The sequence below is a fragment of the Peromyscus maniculatus genome, chromosome 6 (assembly GCF_049852395.1).
Source record: "Peromyscus maniculatus bairdii isolate BWxNUB_F1_BW_parent chromosome 6, HU_Pman_BW_mat_3.1, whole genome shotgun sequence".
NCBI lineage: Eukaryota > Metazoa > Chordata > Mammalia > Rodentia > Cricetidae > Peromyscus > Peromyscus maniculatus.
Window position 1 is genome coordinate 125,618,344 of NC_134857.1, and position 18,997 is coordinate 125,637,340.

Genomic DNA, 18,997 nt, shown 5'->3' on the forward strand with positions numbered 1-18,997 from the left:
ATTTTGACTGCTGTCTCTGTTGCTTGTTTTGGATGGCATGTATAGCAAACTTTTATGGTTCTCAGATTTCTGGAAAATTAGCTTAACATTATAGCCACTTGTCATTTTCCCGATTTTAAAGTCACTGAATTGTGCAGGCCTCTTGCCGCTGACCCTTAATTCTGTTTGGCCTTTGGTGGTAGATCACAGTTTTATTTGTCTTCCACAGGCAGAATGTCGTGGTTCTTAGGCACTCACTACATGCATTGTGGCATTATCGTCAACACAGAACAGGAACACTTGAATGTGAATGTTAGATGTCAAGAGAGCTGTTGAAACCACTGGCATTCTCTTTGCTTTTCAAGTGGGAAGCCAAATGTCACTTGGAGCCTTTTTCCAGGAGATGGTCTGGCATGACATCACTGTGAGAGGCCCTGGGAGCTGTGCAGCTTTGTAACTAACTGTTCTGCTCCCAGAAGTGCAGATCTGTTTTATCCAAATGGTCTTTCTTACCTCCATGCACTCTGGTCCCTGTGCTTTTCCTTGCACGTTTCTACCCCTCTTTAATGCCTCAGACACCTGCAGATCTGTGCTGTGATGCACAGGTGAGTGCTAGACTCTCAGCTGGAAGTTCCGCCATTCAGAACTGCCACAGTTACACTTGATCTACAGAACTGAGGAGGCAAAATCCTGCCTATGGCTCATTTAGTTTTACAGATTACTGTTTGTGGGCTTACTCTGGGGAGTGGTTAGAAGTATCATTTGATCAGCATTCTTATCAGCCACTGGACCAGACAGTAACAGTTGAAATCACAGCTTACAGAGTGTAAAGTCTGTGTGACATGGATGGGCCATGTACTTACAGAAAGGAAAACATCTCCCTTTAATAATTATTTCTGTACACAGAGTTAGTGTCTCTTAGTTAGGTGGTAGTCTGTTACTAACTCTTTGGATATTACTTGTCAATATTTTTCATATAAGTGAGTGAGGACTTTTGCTGTTAGCTACAGCTAATGGAAAATGCGAATAAAATTGAATAGGAAATAAAAGTCCTCATATAACAAAAACTGCAACATCCCAGCCCTCAGCAATGTCAGAGGCTGCAGATTCTTCCCATCTGTCTACCCTGTAACAGCTTGGTCATTGTACCAGTTCCAGGCACCACATCCATATATACAACATCCAAAGGCAGGTGAGGGGTTTTGTTTCTACCTATGGCTACAGGAACTATACAACGGATTTCCTGTTACTAGCCAAAACTGGGTCATCTGGAAAAGAGATGGGACTGACATGGTTGACTTAGATTGGGAGGTTCCTGGAGGGATGTCTTGATAGCTGTGCAGTGGCACGCACTTAAGAGCTTCATAAATTTCACATGTAATTGATAACGGAGCATCTGTGCTACTAAAATCAGATGAGAGTCCAAGTTGCGATCAGTTGATGGATAGGTTCCTCAGTTCTGATTGACATAGATTCAAAGTTGAGAAGAGGGGGTGGTGACGAAGATGGCCTTCAACAGTTCTGTGTCTTAGGACAAAGACTCCATGTCCTCAGGGCACAAAGCAGAATCCTCCATATGGGAAGGAACTGGCTTTAGTAGCGCAGAACTCCAGGGGGAGAACCACAGTGGTACCCAAGGTTGTAATCTGCGGGAGGACTGAGCAGAAAAGGTAATTGGATCCTGAGTATTGGAGTAGTGGAATGGAGCTACTTAAGTCCTCCTCTCTTGAGAAGATTGGTCCTGAGAAATGAACCCAGTGTTGATGAAGTCTGTCTGTTGTGTAGATGTATGAAAATACACAGAGGTTAGCAAGTAAGAGGGCCTCATTTTCCGTCTCATAGAAGATCTATCAGCCGGTGATTCACAGGTTATGAGGAAACTGTGATGGACGGCTCCAGAAATAGAATATAGTTATCAGTTAACATTAGGCTGACACTCACACACTTTCTTTTCTATCCAGCTGGTTCCTGTTTCAGCAGAGATCTTCTGTTCACCTTTGAAAGAAGAGGCTCCTATTCTCTTTTGGCTTTAATCCCATCTTTCCTCTCTCCATGTACTCAGCCTCTTGCTTCTGATTGAATTTGCTTAAACACCAGAAGACTTGACTCATAAATGACCATCTGGGCTGTTTTCAGTAAACTTAGTGGGAGGAAAATACGAGTACACATTTGCAACTGCCAAAAGCAGTTTTGAGAGTACAACTCTTAGAATCTAGAACAGGAAATGACCTCATCTTAAACTCTGCCCCCTTGTGTTACAAGTATAGGTACAGAGATGCTGAATGTTCTGATTAATTTTTAGTGCTTGTCACTAGAAATAAATCAGTAAGTTTAGAAATCCTCAATGGAGGAAAGATGCAACAGATATTTAAAAGTCCATGGGAAATGTTTTAATGTAATAGTTATTTTTAATAAAGATTCAGTAAGAGGGAAAATGAACTGTTTATACAACTGTTGTACAGATCAGTTGTTCTATAAATATGAGGAATTCCCAGAATAATTAGAAGATTGAATAACATTTATTTAACTCTTTCTGATGACTTGAAATACTCAGTTATTAAATGTTTCCAGTTATACAGGCCGTTTTTCTAATACAATAATTCCTTCATTGATTTATTGGAGATTCGGGTGAGCTATTTAGAGTCTGGGAGTTAGCTAAGGCTAGATAGCCTACCAGCAGAGTTAATGCCTAGTGTAAACACTTTGATTTCTTAACTTATATGTCACTTCCTCAAAGAGCCCTTGTCTAAATGTGCTTGCCTTGTTCCTCAAACGGGAAGTATCCCGCACATGATATTATCATAACAACCAACTATATATGACTTGTGTGGCTGGGCTTTTGTCACCACAAAGGCACCATGTGTGTATATGTGTGTATACAGATAAGTATATATGTGTGTGTGTATGACTGGGATGGAGCAATATCTCTTTTTACTAAATTAAAAATCATTAATATTTGACAACTCCATACCTGTGTATAATGTAATTTGATCCTTTTTTTTCTGCCCCGTTGCCCTCTCTCATCACCCCCACACCCACTGAGCTATTTCTTCTCAGCAGGTTGTACTACTGTTTTCATGTTTTTGTTTAATTTGTTTGGGGACAATTTGTGATTCACTGAACTTAGTGTGGCTTGCACGAACATGGGTAGGGACATTTTACTGCCATGTGGCAACTGAAGAGTGTCTACGGAAGTGAAGAAAATGACTTTCTCACCCTCAGCAGCCGTTGACAGCCTCTAGCTCTCCTGAGGGATGGGGCCTCTTGAGACTCTCCCGGATCCATGCTGGGATATGTGAGGAGCCAAATCTTGTGCAGGTCACCACAGCTGCTGTGAGTTTGTGAGGGCAACAGCCATGACATTTTCAAAGTCAGAATTTCACAGGACTGTGGTGGTATTGTGTTCCCCAAAATATTGTGTACTCTAATAAATTTATCTGGGGTCAGAGAACAGACAGCCACTAGATACAAAGGCTAGAAAATGGTGGCACTCACACCTTTAATCCTAGCATTCCAGAGATAGAAATCCCTCTAGATCTCTGTGAGTTCAAGGCCACATTGGAAATAGCCAAGCATGGTGACACACACCTTTAATCCCAGAAAGCCAGCCTTTAATCCCAGGGAGTGGTGGTAGAAAGCAGAAAGATATATAAGGCGTGAGGACCAGAAACTAGAAGCATTTGGCTGGTTAAGCATGTGGCTGGTTAAGCATGTGGCTGGTTAAGCTTCAGGCTTTCGAGCAGCAGTTCAGCTGAGAGCCATTGGGATGAGGACACAGAAGCTTCCAGTCTGAGGAAACAGGACCAGCTGAGGAAATGGCAAGGTGAGATAGCTGTGGCTTGCTCTGTCTCTCTGACCTTCCAGTATTCACCCCAATAACTGGCCTCGGGTTTGATTTAATAAGAACCTTTAAGATTCCTGCTACACAGGACTTCCCCCATCTCCCAGCTCCGACATTGTGTATGTTTCTTGAACTTTAGACGGGTAGCCATCCCTGTGTTTAATGGTCACTGGCCACAATCTATCATGATGTCTAGCTCTCAACAAACATTCATTTTTTACTGAACTGAATGAGTAAAAGTAGATTGGGGTGACCCAAGGTACACTATGAAGACAGACAGACAGACAGACACACACACACACACACACACACACACACACACACACACACACATTTTTCTTACTTTCATTTCTTTGGGCATAGGTTATACCACAACTCATTTTATGTGTTTTCTAATTTCACTGTATTTCAATGAGTTATAGACTAAAAATTTGTGTCTATGACCCCTGAACATAAAAAAATTGTTTTCTTGGGAATTTATTAGGAATGTCTTACAAATGGTATTCCATAGTCTAAGGAAACAATTTAGAAATAATCATATAATGTTCTTTTTGCTTCTAACCAAACAACTCTACAAATACAGGCTTAACTAAAATCTGCCTACACTCAAAAGTTCCCTGTATTCCTTTTCTATTGCTGCATAGTAAATTACCTAAGCATGGGCATATCTGTCTGTTATCTCAGTTTTGGGGGGTCAGAGGTTTAGGCATGGCTTATCTGGAATTTTTGTTCACAGTCACACAAGGCCACAGTCAAGTGTCAGCAGGACTACATTCTTTCCAATCAGGAGACTTGATCCCCTTCTGAGCTAGTTCAAGTTGCCACTAGGACTTAGTTCCTTGTAGTTGTAGGGCCACCAACCCTGCTCGGATGCTTATTGTGGGGTTTGTTTTCATTTTTCTTCCGTTTTCCTAGAGGCCACTCAGAGTCCTCTTCCACAGGCCAGCCTCACTGATGGTCCATCTGGTCAACCTTGGGACTTAGAATCACTATGGAAACAAGCCTCTGAGCTGGTTTGTGAAGGAGTTTCTAGATCAGATTAATGAAGGTGGACCCACCTATCCCATGTGCTAGGGCTCTAGACTAGACTAACTCTGAGGAAAAATAAATTCTTCCTCTTTAAGTTTGCTTGTTGTGGAATATTATTTTAACTATGTAAATGTGTGTTACATTTATTTATATTGCAGAATATTTCTTTAACTGTGTGAAGTTGTGCTGTATTTGCTTCTTCTGCCTTTGTTAACAATGTAAAGATATGTTACATTTGTTTATGCTGCATTTGTTTAATTATATAAAGATGTGTTGCATTTGTTTCACCCTGCCTGCCTAAGGCACCTGGTGGGTCTAATAAAGAGCTGAGTGGCCAATAGGAGAGGGATAGGCAGGGCTGGTGGGCAGAGAATAAATAGGAGGAGAGAGAAATGAAGAGAAGAAGAGAACAAGGGAGAAAGAGAGGAGGGACACACCTGGGGCCAGAAGCCAGGCAGCCACCAGCCAGATGTGGAGACAGCAGGAAAGTAAGATACACAGAAAGAAAAACAGTTCAAAGCCCCAAGGCAAAACGTAGCTAAAGAGAAACAAATTGAAATAAGAGCTAAGCTAAGGCCCAGCATTCAAAACTAATAAGAAGTCTCTGTGTCATGATTGGGCCACCAACCATGAGAAAGAAAAGTCTGATACTGTTGCTTTTGTTGGGGATTTTATCCCAGCAATGGTACGGTAACTAAAAATAGCCTCTTGCTTTTTTTAGAAGAGAGCATCACAACATTTCCTGACTTCTCTCTAACTGTGAAAAGCCCTTTTAAGAGCCCCAGATTAGGTCAGGGCCACTCAAGCTAATCTCCCTCTTGATTCATTAAGTCAACTGTTTGGTCATCTAAATTACATCCTCAAAATATCTTTCCTTGTTCTGTGCAGTGTAAGCTTGTCATGGGAGTGGTAGGCCTGCCCCATATATTGGTCATTTCCACTTACAGAGGATAAGTTTACATAGGATATTGAAAGATATAAAAAAGCAGCGGTCTTAGAATTCCACCTGCCTCCTTCCCAATGTGATAAAGACCCTTCTCATCTTTGGAAACTTATCATACTGTTTCAGGGATGTTTGCAGTGTCTTGGTTTGGAGTATATCTGTGTGTTCATTTATTTTTATGTTTTTTTAACTTCATTGTGTTTAAAATACATTGTTGATCACTTAAAAACTTTTTTGTGCAAATAACTCCTCATGATTTGATAAGTGGAGTAGTAGCTCCCCAAATTTACTAGGTTTAGTTGGTGTGGTGCTTAACAAAGCAAAGTTCAAAATTCAGGATCTTTAAAAACTAACCTGAGGTTGTCGTTTAGCCTTTGGAATGCCTGAGTCCACATTCTGTTCCAAATAAATAATAGTTGAGATACCCCCCGCCCCGTTTCTGAGAGTGCTTAGTGCCTCCCCATCCTTGACACTTTGATTTTTCTGGGGCTGCACAGGAGTAGACACCCTGATTATTTTTGTTAGTGATACAAGCTTCAGAGCACCCTAGAAGTTTCTGTCTGAGCTCTCTTGCATACTTGATATGTGACTTTATCAGGCTGTCGACTCTGCTCAGTTTCCTCACCAGTCAAACAGGGACAATGCTAAGGTATCATCAGACTCGGCAGGGTTTAAGCACCTTCTGAATGAAGTATGCATTCTTCTTGAGGGTGCCAGGCATATAGGACAGTGATGTGTGTTTGTGATCACCATTACTAATTCCCTCCTAAAAGTAGAAGGTTGAAGAAGATTCCAATGTGGCTTCAATTAGGAATGAAGGATGAATTTTGTATTAAACCTCTCTTTGATCTTTTGTTTTAATAATTTTGGTTAGTTTTAGTAATTTAGTGAACACATGTGGAAAAGCTAAGAAATCAACCACTGAACAAATCTAAGGCATCCCAAAATTGAAGGGTGGTGGTTAATGTGTGGATTGTCCTCAGTCAATGTTCCTCGTGTGGTTTGTACATTCCACTCATATTACTTAATGTCCTCAATCATTCTGTAACCTAACATCCTACAGTTCAAATACACAGAAACTCCATTTATCTCTGGTATGAAGACTATCATAGAATCTAAAACCCCCTTGGCATATGGTCTTATAATACCAAATTCACTTAAATGTATAAAACTTGAGATTCTCAGTTCAGCTGCTAAAGGGAGCTACACTGATTCTAGGGACACCACTCTCACAATGCAGTGACTGCACAATAGGAATAGGTTCACAAATTTTGACTCAGAAGTCAGTCAATCTCCCATAGCCTTGGTTTAACGCATGTGTAAAATAGGTATCTTAATGCCTCCCCTTGCTACCTTTGGGAATAATTGCAGACATCACACAAAAATCTCATTTTATTGTCACAAGTTGTGTCTATCCCACTAAAACTTCAGCTTTCTGAGTATGGGCTTTGCCCTTTTTAAAAAAAGAAAAAACTCTGTAGTCTGATAAAAGGAGGTTGGTATCCACCCAGAGTTTGTTGAACTAAGATGTTGATCACATAGGAAAGTGCATAGGAATCCATGACACAGACAAAAGGCATTGACGTAAAAGTAGCCAAATGTGCTAGACCAAGTGGCCACAACTGTGCCGATTATCAAAGAATATTCAAGTGGCATAAAGAAATGAAAATGTGGCCTCTCATATGTTACCATGGATGACACAGTGTGGCTTTGATGCATCAGCAGGTCCCAAGCCAACTGTGCCCTGACGCACTAAAGGCATGACATAAGCTTCTCCAGTAGCTTCCTCAGCATTACCCTCCTGTCACACTTCATGTTAGAAGACACAACAAACTCAGCCACCAGAGAAGAAAGGGAACCATCTCACCATCTGGGAAGCTATGCCGGCCGCTGCTGCCGATCAGCGGGTTCATCTGGAGCCTTAACCCAGGCATGAGTGTGTAGGGGTGGTAAGAGTGTGTGCGGAGCAGGCTTCTTACCCCATGACTGGGATGAGGAAGAGGAAGGGACTGAAGTCCCAGTATCTCCTTCAAGGGTGCACACCCCAAAGAACCAGGAGACACTCCCCCCACCTTCCCCACTAAGCCCAAGCTCTCAGGCATTCTATTCCCTCCCAGGAGAACCACAATCTGGGAACCAGGGGCCTTTGCAGGACATTCTGAATCCCAAGTATAACAAACATGTGAAGTTGCTGGAGAAGGCATAGGGCAGGACTGAGGGTGGAGTAGACATGCCAACTACAGACTGGTCAGCTCGTCCACGGTCATGTCCATCAGAAGTGTGAAGGAGAAGGGAGGCCCCGCTGACCGAGGCTAATGTGTATTCTGGATGAATACAGCACAGAGTTGCAAATCATGCCTCTCGAGCCCATCCATAGCATCAAGAGTGAAGAAGTGAACCATCTAAATCATGTCGCTAAGAATGCCCAGCAGAAGTCAGCTGTGCCCAGGGTCCTCTAGAAAATACTGATGCCGAATAAAACCCAGACCATCAGTTGCGGTCATATGGTGAACTATTCTGAATGTAGCTTCCCAGGGCAATGCTGTGAGGTTTTACGTTTAATTTGTTTTTATTTTATGTTAGGGACCATTTGGGGGCTTGGTTTGTTTGTATTAAGGCAAGAAAAGGAGGGTTGCCGTTAAAAGATTTTGTATGGTGATGAAAGTCTGTATTTGTGTCTTTTCTTTCCTTTTGAAATGTAGCCAGAATTGAAACCAATAAATGAGTTACTTTAGAGTGAAATAATAATACCACAGAGTGTGGTTTCTGAGCTCAGTGTGCCAGGCACTGAGCTAGGTGCTTCCAATACATGGTCCCACTTGTGAATCACATAATCTCGTGGCAGAAAAAACATTACCCCTATACAGATCAGGAAACCAAGGCTTTGAAGATGCCATTGATCCCAAATTGTATCACTTCTTCATAGCAGTTTTCAAATTCCTGGTAAGACCATGAGGGCCCTAGAGAATTGAAGAGGCAAGATAAGATGATGATATAGTATGACCGGACAGATAAGGGGCCAGAGTGAGAGCCGTAAAAGAAGGTAGAAGAAGGTAAGAAAGGTAAAAAAAAAAAAAAAAAAGGATCCAGGCACTGAGAAGACTGATTGGATCGTTTAAAGTGGCCGTGTGCCCATAACCTACTCAGTGTGTTTTCGTGGCTGATGCCCTTTGGGGTTGTGTAATGAATGAACAGTGTTAACTGACCTAGACAGGATCTGGAGTCATGTAGGTGACAAGATGGGGTGTTGGGGGGGTGCTGTGAGGGATTATGCTGACTAGGTTAGCTGAAGTGGGAACACGCACGCACGCACGCATGCACGCAAGGGCAGAGCCATTCCCTGGGTCTAAATCCAGGGCTGGATGACAGTGGGAGGTTGACAGCATCCTCGGTGTCCTGCTGCTGTGACTCCCTTCCATTGTGAACTCTAACCTCCAACTGAGACAAACTTAGTCCTTCCTTTGTGAACTCTAACCTCCAACTGAGACAAACTTAGTCCTTCCTTTGTGAACTCTAACCTCCAACTGAGACAAACTTAGTCCTTCCTTTGTGAACTCTAACCTCCAACTGAGACAAACTTAGTCCTTTCTCCTTAAGCTGCTGAAGGTGGGGATGTCTCAGCACAGCACCAGGAAAGGTTACTGAGGAGATTTTTGTTGTTGGTGGTGGTGGTTGGTTTTGATGCATTGGGTCTCTTTTTTTGATGGCAGTTGGTTGGTTTGTTTTTAGTCAGGAGGAATCTGTGTGTAACCCCGGCAGGCCTAGAACTTCACAGGTAGCTTAGACTGACCTCAAACGCACAATCCTCCTGCTGCCTAACCCTGAGTCTGCCTCTAGAGTGCTAGGATTTAAGACAAGAGACATGGCATCCAGCTTCTTTGAGTCCTGTGGGGCATCCACCTTCCTCTTGGTGTGGTACCTGCTGAAGGTTAGCTCAAAGACTAGATTATAAGAAATGGGCCTCATCACACAGCTTCCTGGAGCTGGGAGGGTATAAAATCTGTGAGGTTTTTTAACATGAACCTACCCTCGTTGTAGTGCATGCTCTCTCTCTCTCTCTCTCTCTCTCTCTCTCTCTCTCTCTCTCTCTCTCTCTCTCTGAGTTGGCTTTGTGGGAAGAATTGCTGTTTTATTTTGGGGAACGCAGATGGAATCTGTCGCACACTTGTAAAACATGGAAACTTGTCTGAATTTTAGGAAAAGCAGCAGCTTTTTTGCTTGTGGGTCAGATTTGCAGCCCAAATGTCTGTCACCGTGTACACACAGGCTGGTACTTCACCAAGATAGCAAAAGTCATATCTGATATTTATTGTGCGATTACAGTTCTGTATGGTAGGAGCTTTACCCGAGTTTAGTGGTCACGGGGAGCTTAAGAAGTTGGTGATAGCATCAATAAAAACCCACTTTAAAGATGAGCAGACAGAGGTTCAGAATGCACATTAACCCAGACAAGAGAGGTGACTTAGTGACTTAAAGCACCTGTCAGGGGTGCTGGAGAGATGGCTCAGAAGTTAAGAACACTGGCTGTTCTTCCAGAGGTTCTGAGTTCAATTCCCAGCAACCACCTGGTGGCTCACAGCCTCTATAATGAGACCTGGTGCCCTCTTCTGGCATACAGGCATACATGCAGGCAGAACACTGTATATATAATAAATCTAATAAAATGAATCTGTTTTAAAAAGCACTTGTCAGTCTTTTGAGTAGAGTAGGATCATAAGCTAAGGTTTCTCTGGTTTTCCTTTTGATTTCTGATCACATGTGCTAGCGGGGCCCATTCATTTCAACCTGTGGAATCAATACTGTTGGCTCTGATGACTTCTCTGAGTAGCCTGGAGTTCCACTGCTGAGGTAGTGTCTGTGAAAGGTGGAGAATTGGTTGTTTTTTCTTCTCTCCCCTCCTGAACATAAATTAGATCAACATTAGCCATGTCTGTGTAACCACGAAACAAGATTTTTTGAAGGTTCATGGTTGGATCGATTGCTGTAAAAGTTGCCCCGTCTGTCATTACACTTTATGGTCTAATGGCCTGAATGGCTGGCTTGCTCCAGGCTGTGTGTCAGGGCAGTGCTGGGACTATTGTAGGAGACTGTGTGTGCTTCCCTGGAACTCTGCACCAGGAGCACTCAGTTCTCAATGGACAGCCTGCAGGGCTCAGTTTTCTGTTTTGTTAGAACACCCCCCCCCCCCCCCGCCCCGGTGTTAACATCCCCAACTTGATGCCACACAGCCCTGGGCCTCTCAAAACCGTCTGCGTCATATTTCAGTTTTCTTAAACTCTTCTCCATACATTGTCTCTGAAAGCAATCTAATGTCATCCACGTTATGATGTCGATGTCAATGTCCATCCCAGTGATGGTGATAAAACAGCAACTGAGTAGGTTTTAAAAGGTACTTACTTCCCTTGCACAAAATCTGGGTTTATTGTAATGTCAGTATACCTGGTTTCACTTTTAAGAAACCACAATATTTTATCCTCTAAAATCATTTTTCCTTTAGAATTATCTTCATAAATATCCAATAACTTCTTAACTCTACACTTGCATTCAGAGTTTTCAAAGGGAAAAAATATGTCTTAATACATGATCCTGACTGATCGCTTTTCAGAAGCAGGAGAAAATCAAACTTCACTCTTGAACGACAGAGGACTTGAAAGACAGCAGGAAGTGTTTGGGAAACCAGTGTGCAATGGTGATACCCAGCTTGTCTCTGTCCTTTAACTCTGAAGAGTTTGAATAAAGTTCCTCAGTTGCGATGCGTCCTAGTTACAGATGAGCTTTTCCAGGCAGAACCTGTGTTGCTGCTGAATTCCCAGTTACTGAAACATTAAGTTCTGCCAGAAGCAGCAGTGTCCGCAATAGAAACAGGGCAACCGGGGCCTGGTTCTCATGCCCTCTCTGCTTACACTCGGTGAATTTTCCACACACACTAGAGCTGACATCAGGAGTGAACGTGTGTGTGAGCGCCTGGGCTCCGAGTCTCCCAAGTAATGGTAAATGTTGTTTTGCTCCAGTTTGTATGACATGACAATTCACCTTCCTGTTAAAAGAAGTCACTGGAGTATTTACTGTATAAAGACCACTTTGTCCATGGAAATAATTTTTATTGTTCTGAGTCACTCTGTTGTGTGGAAATTTAGCTTGAGTTCCAGGACAAGGATGAGATGATGTGTTTACTTTCACTTTGTACATTTTTTTTTATTTGGTTTTTTTAAAACAAGGTTTCTCTATGTAGTTTTGGTGCCTGTCCTGGATCTCACTCTGTAGACAAGGCTGGCCTTGAACTCCCAGAGATCTGCCTGCCTCTACCTCCCAAGTGCTGGACTTAAAGACGTGCACCATCACTGCCCGGCTACTTTATACACGCTTAAATGGTTTTGAATGCGTGACTGTCAGTATTGTCAGAGTATTTCCATATTTTTATTAGTTTAGAAGCAGCATCTGTAGTGATTTCTCTTCACTGACAGTCTGCACTATGTACTCAGCATTTTGGCAGGAATGCCTGCCCAGTGTGATGTGAGCTCTTGCTCTTCTCTTAGCCCTGTTCATGTCTTCTTAATGGATCGGTACCATTTTAAAGGTTGTATAAGCCTTAGAAAATGTTGAAATTGCTTTTGCTGAGCTACTGGAGGGATATGAACTAAGGTGTAAACTTCTGAGGGCACACACCTGTAATCCCAGTACTCAGAGACAGAAGAAGTATGAGGGTCATGAATTCAAGGCCAACCTGGGTTACCTAGCGACATGCTAGTCTCAAAATAGAATAATTTAAAAAATTAACAGTAGCCGGGCGGTGGTGGCACTTGCCTTTAATCCCAGCACTCGGGAGGCAGAGGCAGGCGGATCTCTGTGAGTTTGAGGCCAGTCTGGTCTACAGAGCGAGTTTCAGGAAAGGCGCAAAGCTACACAGAGAAACCCTGTCTCGAAAAACCAAATAAATAAATAAATGAATAAAATAAAAAATTAACAGTAGAGTAAGCCTCCATCATAATGTTCCCTGATGCTGCCCAGAGCATCTCCATGCTAGATAAACCCTAGACCCAGGGAGTCCCTGACCATCATTTCCCAATATTCTTTGGTTTGACAACAGTTACTGTATTCATTAATAATCTCTAGGGAACTGAATTTTTAGAAACACATGAATATAAATTTTAACAACAGGTCAGCTTATATTTACTGAGAAGCTTTGGGTAAATGCCATTTTAGAAAATATTTTCAAAGCAACCAATGGCTCCTTCCTCTAGACCGAAATGCCGAGTTCCTAGTCATCACTGTGTCTTCAGTTACTGCTCTCAGTGTGCGTGATTTTGACCATCTAACTTAGGCTTGCAGTTGATTCTTGTGCTCTCTTGCAAGGACAGGAGAACTGGGTGGGCCTCCTGCCTTCTTGGCTTGTCAGTGTCCTAACTGGTTAGCTCCAACAGTGCCCTAACTAGTTCACCTTCTTAGGCAGAAGAGACTATACTATTAGTCTCTTACACTACCTTACACTACTCAACCTTACACTAGAAGGAACTGAACAGATTTTTGTTTTGTTTTTGAGACACTGTATCATTCTATAGACCAGGCTGGCCTCGAACTCACAGCAGTGTCCCGAATTAGCCTCTGAAGTGCTAGGATTGCAAGCATGAGCCACCACCCCCAACTCTTTAAAAAAATAATTAAACCAATTATTCTAGCAAATAATTTCTCCTCTTAGAAATGATCGTGACTGGTCATGCTCTCTCCTGTATATCTATACAATATGCACTTTTATATCTACAAGAATGAGTGTGTGTGTGTGTGTGTGTGTGTGTGTGTGTGTGTGTGTGTGTGTGTACATACATCTGGGAATGTGCTTTGGTGCTGAGTTGTGGAGAGTCGGTTTTTCACAGTAGGAAGTTGTCGATATTAACATGAATTGTTTTACTTTCAACAGGTTGACATGATGAAAGAGGCGTTGGAAAAACTTCAGCTCAACATAGTAGAGATGAAAGACGAAAACGCAACCTTAGATGGTGGTGATGTCTTGTTCACAGGTATGCGTACATTGATTTTCTGTTTTAATACCTGATTCCTACTTGCTTATTTCATTAATATGTCTCTTTAGTCATCACATTAATAAATGCTAAGTGCAAGGATCTAAAAATGTTCAGAAAATCGCAGTAAAGAAGAAAGAATGGCCTTCCATTTGGAGATAATCATTGTAATGTTTAGATACATTTCATGCTTCTTTGCAGTTCAGGTCCTTTTTACCAGAACATTCATGTGCATAATTGCTTTTTCTTTATAGGGATATTATTGATGTGTATCATGTTTTCTACAATTGAGTTTATATGTTGCATAGTATTTCTATTGTGTAATCATATACTGGGTTTGTACTTAAAAATTCTTAATTCAAAATTAACATCATTTTTAAATAAATTCTTTCCAGATAGCAAGATGAATTCAAATAAATTTCTATGCAAATTGATTTGGCTTTGTGTCAGCATAACTCAGTGAAATATAAATGTTAGTATTATTATTGAGCTAACCAGAATCCATATCAGATGGCTACTAAAGAAACAATAATTATACATTTAACCTTTCCATTTCTTTCTGATGATGGATTATTAAGTAAAATCTCCATCCTCAGACTCATTCTGGTTATACTGAAGAACAATATAATTACTAGAATTTTAATTTATAGTGTGATTTTGTTTGCCCTTAAATGTCAAAGATTTCACCACCATAGTTCAAATACAAATGGTGGTCCTGGAAGATTAGAGAAAGCAGCCTCACATGACCCATTGAGAGCATTGGACTCTTGGGAGTGAGTCTGAGTCTCGTTCATGAATCCCATATACATGTAACCAAAGTATACCCCCACCTTGTTGTTTAGAAGATGTCTCGTATTACTAAGATTTAGATTTAATGAATGTTCCTGGAGAAGGAGGAATGGGAGGAGGAAGCAGCTTTGTTGTGTGACATTTTAGCATCTCCTTGCCTGGTGTCCTATGCCTGTGGCGGGAGCCATTGTATTGCCCATCTCCAAGGGGTGATACTCAAACCACGGCTTTTGTGATAGCACCCCGGGAAGCTGTGCTGTGTGCAGCCCAGCCAGCACTGCCTGACATAGGCAAGGGCCCTGCCTCTGGAGTTTGGGCTGCATGTACCTTGAGCCCTCAGAACATAGAATGAGGAGTCAAGGGAGCTGACTGTACATTCGTAACTCTGCTTATGTCCAAGCCAACTCAGCCCTTCTCTAAATCTTCCCAGTAAGATCCCCTTTGAATGGTCTCCATGCCTCTCATAGACAGTACTTTCGTTCTTTTTTACAGACCAGAGCAGCAGCCTGTTTGCGGAACACTAGGTGTGTAAACCCCACCTCCTTACAGTGCAGAGCTGATCCATCAGCTCATGCACAGTAACCCCCGACAGTCCCACTGTGTGAGCCACACCATACACAGGCATCTCTTCCTTTGGTCGAAGTTCTTTCGACGGCACATCAAGCCCCTTGTCTTTGCTCACTGACCATGGTGCCTTACCCTTGACACTGTCTGAGCCTTTCTTCTCACATTCTGTAAGTTCACATCCTAAGAGTTATTTTATTCAGAACTGAGATAAGGGACTAGGGAGATGACTTGATGAGTGTGAGGACCTGAGCTGTAATCCACAGAAGCCACATGAAGCTATAAACAGTTACCACACCTCTGTAGCATGTCTGTAGTGTGATGAGAAACAGAGACAGGAGAACCCCAGAAGCTGGGGGCTGGCGGGCCTGACTTGCACAGGAGACCCCGTCTTATGCAGAGTGATTAGTTCAAGAATCAACACCCAAGGTTGTCCTCTCATCTCCGCACTTGCACCTCCATGGTCTCCCCCCAGCCCTCCCTCCATCTCTCCTTGATAAAATATAAAATCTATAATTTTCCTATGTTTAAGTATAAAACTCACGAACCACCAGTTACATTCCCAATATATGTGAGTTTGCCTCTCCGTTTTTAGACCCGGCAGAGCTGGGTAACTAACAGAGCCTGTGGCGCTTTCTGTGTGCTCTCTGCCCCTTTCTTTCCATGACTCAAAGCTTCATTAATAATTTATCAGGAAATGGACAGAAGGAGAGCTTTTCCAATTCCACTTCCTGCTGGGAAATCTGTCAGTCAGGAAAGCAGCTACTGGCCAAGATTGTTTCCATTTCGTTTCCCTTCAGTAGATAACATCAATTTGTCCCCTTATTTATTTATTTTGTGAAATATAGATTTCATATAACTGAGTTATAAATGTGTATGTGGTGTTTAAAGACCAATAATAAAATAAGCACTTGCATGCCCACCCCTGGCTTATAAAACAGAATCCTGCCGGGACCACAGAAACCCCATGTGGTCCCTTCGTCCTGCCTCAGGAAATCATTCTCTCAGTCTGTAGATCATTTCCTGATCTTTCTTTGGAGTTTGTCTCAGTATATGTATTTCTAAGTTGTGTGGCATTTATTGTTGCTCTTCTTGTAAGTTCCTACTGCTGTAGTGTCCATGATATGAATTCTTGTGTGATTTTTCTGCTTTTGACCTAAGTTGGTAGATGTAAATGTAGTAGTTTTCTATGTTGAGTGGTTTTCTGTAGAAAGGAATACACCACAAAATATTGACTCATTTTGCTAGTGGTGTGTAGTGTGGGTGCTTCTTGCATTTTGTCTGTTACTACTGTCAACATTTCTGTCCCTGTCTGCTGGGCTCAGGCATAAGAGCTATTCTGTAAGGCCAACACTTGGATTCAGGGTTATCCGGTAAACTCTTTCCTGCTTCATTGTGATAGTTATATGATTTTCCTTTTCCATCTCAACTTTCTGATAAATGATCAATCTGGCATATCAGGGATGAAACCAACCCATCATTATTCACTTCTTCATGCAGAGCTGGATTTAGTTTGCTCATGTATCTAAAGCATTTGCTTCCATGGACTATACTTTTTCTTTCTTGTTTTCCTCATCTGGTTTTGGTTAAACTGCTGTGTTACTCTCAAAATATTGTATTGGGGGATGCTTCATATTTTTCTGTTCTCTGGAATCGGTACGATTTATATTGCGTAAGTATCCCTTCCTGGCAGTTCACTAGTGGGGAGGTTTTAGCCTGATTCAGTCACTTTAATGATTGTATGACTATCTAGGCTTTTCTGGGCCCATGTTGGTGAGTCCTGTTTTCTGATTTTATCTCCTTTACCTCAGTGTTCAAAATGTTGGTTATAAAATCATTCTTAATGTCTCTTCAAACTTCATAGCCATCATAACTAGACTCCCTTTTCATCTGCCATGCTTGTACCTTCCTGCCTCCCATGGTTTCTTCCCCCTGCAGAAGTTTGTCACCTTTATTACTCTCCTCAGAGGACTAAACATTGGCTTTTGTGAACCCTTTCTCTTGTGTTTCTTCTATCTCTCTTTGTCTCTTTCTTTTAAATTTCTTTATTTATACTCTATCCCTTTTTACCCTACATAATGAATTGGCATTTCATCTTATCAATTTTGAAATGTACACTTTTCTAATGTATAATTTCCCTTCAAATGCTACTTTAATTAAGTCTTTTTTCTGCTTTTGGTTTGTTTGTATATTTGTTTAGGACAAGGTCTCATGCAGCCCAGGCTAGCTTCAAATTCACTCTATATTTAATGATGAGCTTGAATTTCCAATCCTCCTGCCTCTACCTCCCCAGTACTAGAATTACAGACTTAATCTACCACACACGGTGATAATCTCTGTTTGACATGAGTATTTCTAATACTATTTAGTTCTAAATGTTTCCTAAATTTTTATGATTTAATCATTGACTCATTAGTAGATAACAATGAATTTTTTTTTTTTTTTTTTTTTTTTTTGGTTTTTCGAGACAGGGTTTCTCTGAGTAACTTTGCGCCTTTCCTGGAGCTCACTTGGTAGCCCAGGCTGGCCTCGAACTCACAAAGATCCACCTGCCTCTGCCTCCCGAGTGCTGGGATTAAAGGCATGCACCACCACCGCCCAGCTGGATTTATTTTTAATATGGCCATTCTTGTAAGTTTGGAGATGACCAGCTCTGCTGTAGTTGTAGAAGGGAAAGCATTTAGCCTGTATTTCCTTTATGAATTATGTTTCAAGTAGATCAATTTTTTGTCTTCTTAAAATTCTAAATGTAAATGCAGATCTCTAATTAAAAAAAAAAGTGCATCTGTGCCCAGGCATCAGCAGAGACTAAAACCACTGTGTGGCAACTTAATGGGAAAATGTAACGGACTTGATCTCACTGAAATGTTTGTTGCCATTGGTCACGTGCCTTGTGTGAAGCAATGGACCCCTCTGGAGAAAGAGAAAGTGTAATTAACTGTCTCTTGGAAACTATCGATTACTGAGAATTCAAAGAGTAAAGGAAGAGTGTAAATGATAAACAGTGTTAGGAAGTCAGCAGCCAAATCTGGATGATAGGATTGTGGATTTGAGGAAAGCCCTGGTTTCTCTTATAAGTGAAGGACATAGGAGAGGAAAGGAGATTTGGTTGCTTATTTATTTGTACATTTTGTGAGTTTTTAAATTTTTTCATACAATATATTCAGACAAAAGGATATTTCATATCTTTTCCCTCCCCTAAATCCTCCCAGAATTAATCAATTATTACCATTTCGTGTGTGTGGGTGTTTTGTCTGCATGTATGCCTGTGTACCACATACATGCCTGGTGCCTGTGGAGACCAGAAGAGGTCACTGGATTCCCTGGACCACATTGTTGAGATTTCCTGAGTGCAGCATCCCTGTCATGTCTAAGAAACACTACCTCCCAGCTGACATCCTATTCCTCTGGCTCTTAGAACCTTCCAGCCCATCTTCTGAGATGTTCCGTGAGCCATAGGTATAGGGGTTGCGTTGTATGTTCGTGGCCATTTTAAGGGTACAGTAAAGAAGCAGTGAGTCCCCTCACATATCTGGACAGCCACCACCATCCATCGCCAGACATTCTTCATCTTCCCAAGCTGAAACTCCATCCCCATTCAGGACCACTACCCGTTTACCCCTTCTTCCGGCTCCTAGACACTGACTCATTATGTTCCATCACATCTGTTATAGGCAGAGAATTTTTTGTGGGCCTTTCCAAAAGGACAAATCAACGAGGCGCTGAAATCTTGGCTGATACTTTTAAGGTAGGTGAAGGATCGTTTATGCCTGGCTCAGAGTAATTGCTTAATAAATATTCATAGCCCCATTGAATCAATATGTCATGAGTAATTGT

General features: G+C 41.8%; 1 protein-coding gene across 2 annotated transcripts in view; it reads left to right on the forward strand.

Annotated features, from left to right (window-relative positions):
• Positions 1-18,997, forward strand: part of Ddah1 (dimethylarginine dimethylaminohydrolase 1) — a 139,014-nt gene that overhangs the window by 91,353 nt on the left and 28,664 nt on the right. For both annotated transcript variants that reach the window (XM_006984740.4, XM_076575117.1), the window contains exons 2-3: positions 13,708-13,807; positions 18,835-18,908. In XM_006984740.4, coding sequence (XP_006984802.1) covers positions 13,708-13,807; positions 18,835-18,908 — 174 coding nt within the window. The remainder of the gene's footprint in view (positions 1-13,707; positions 13,808-18,834; positions 18,909-18,997) is intronic.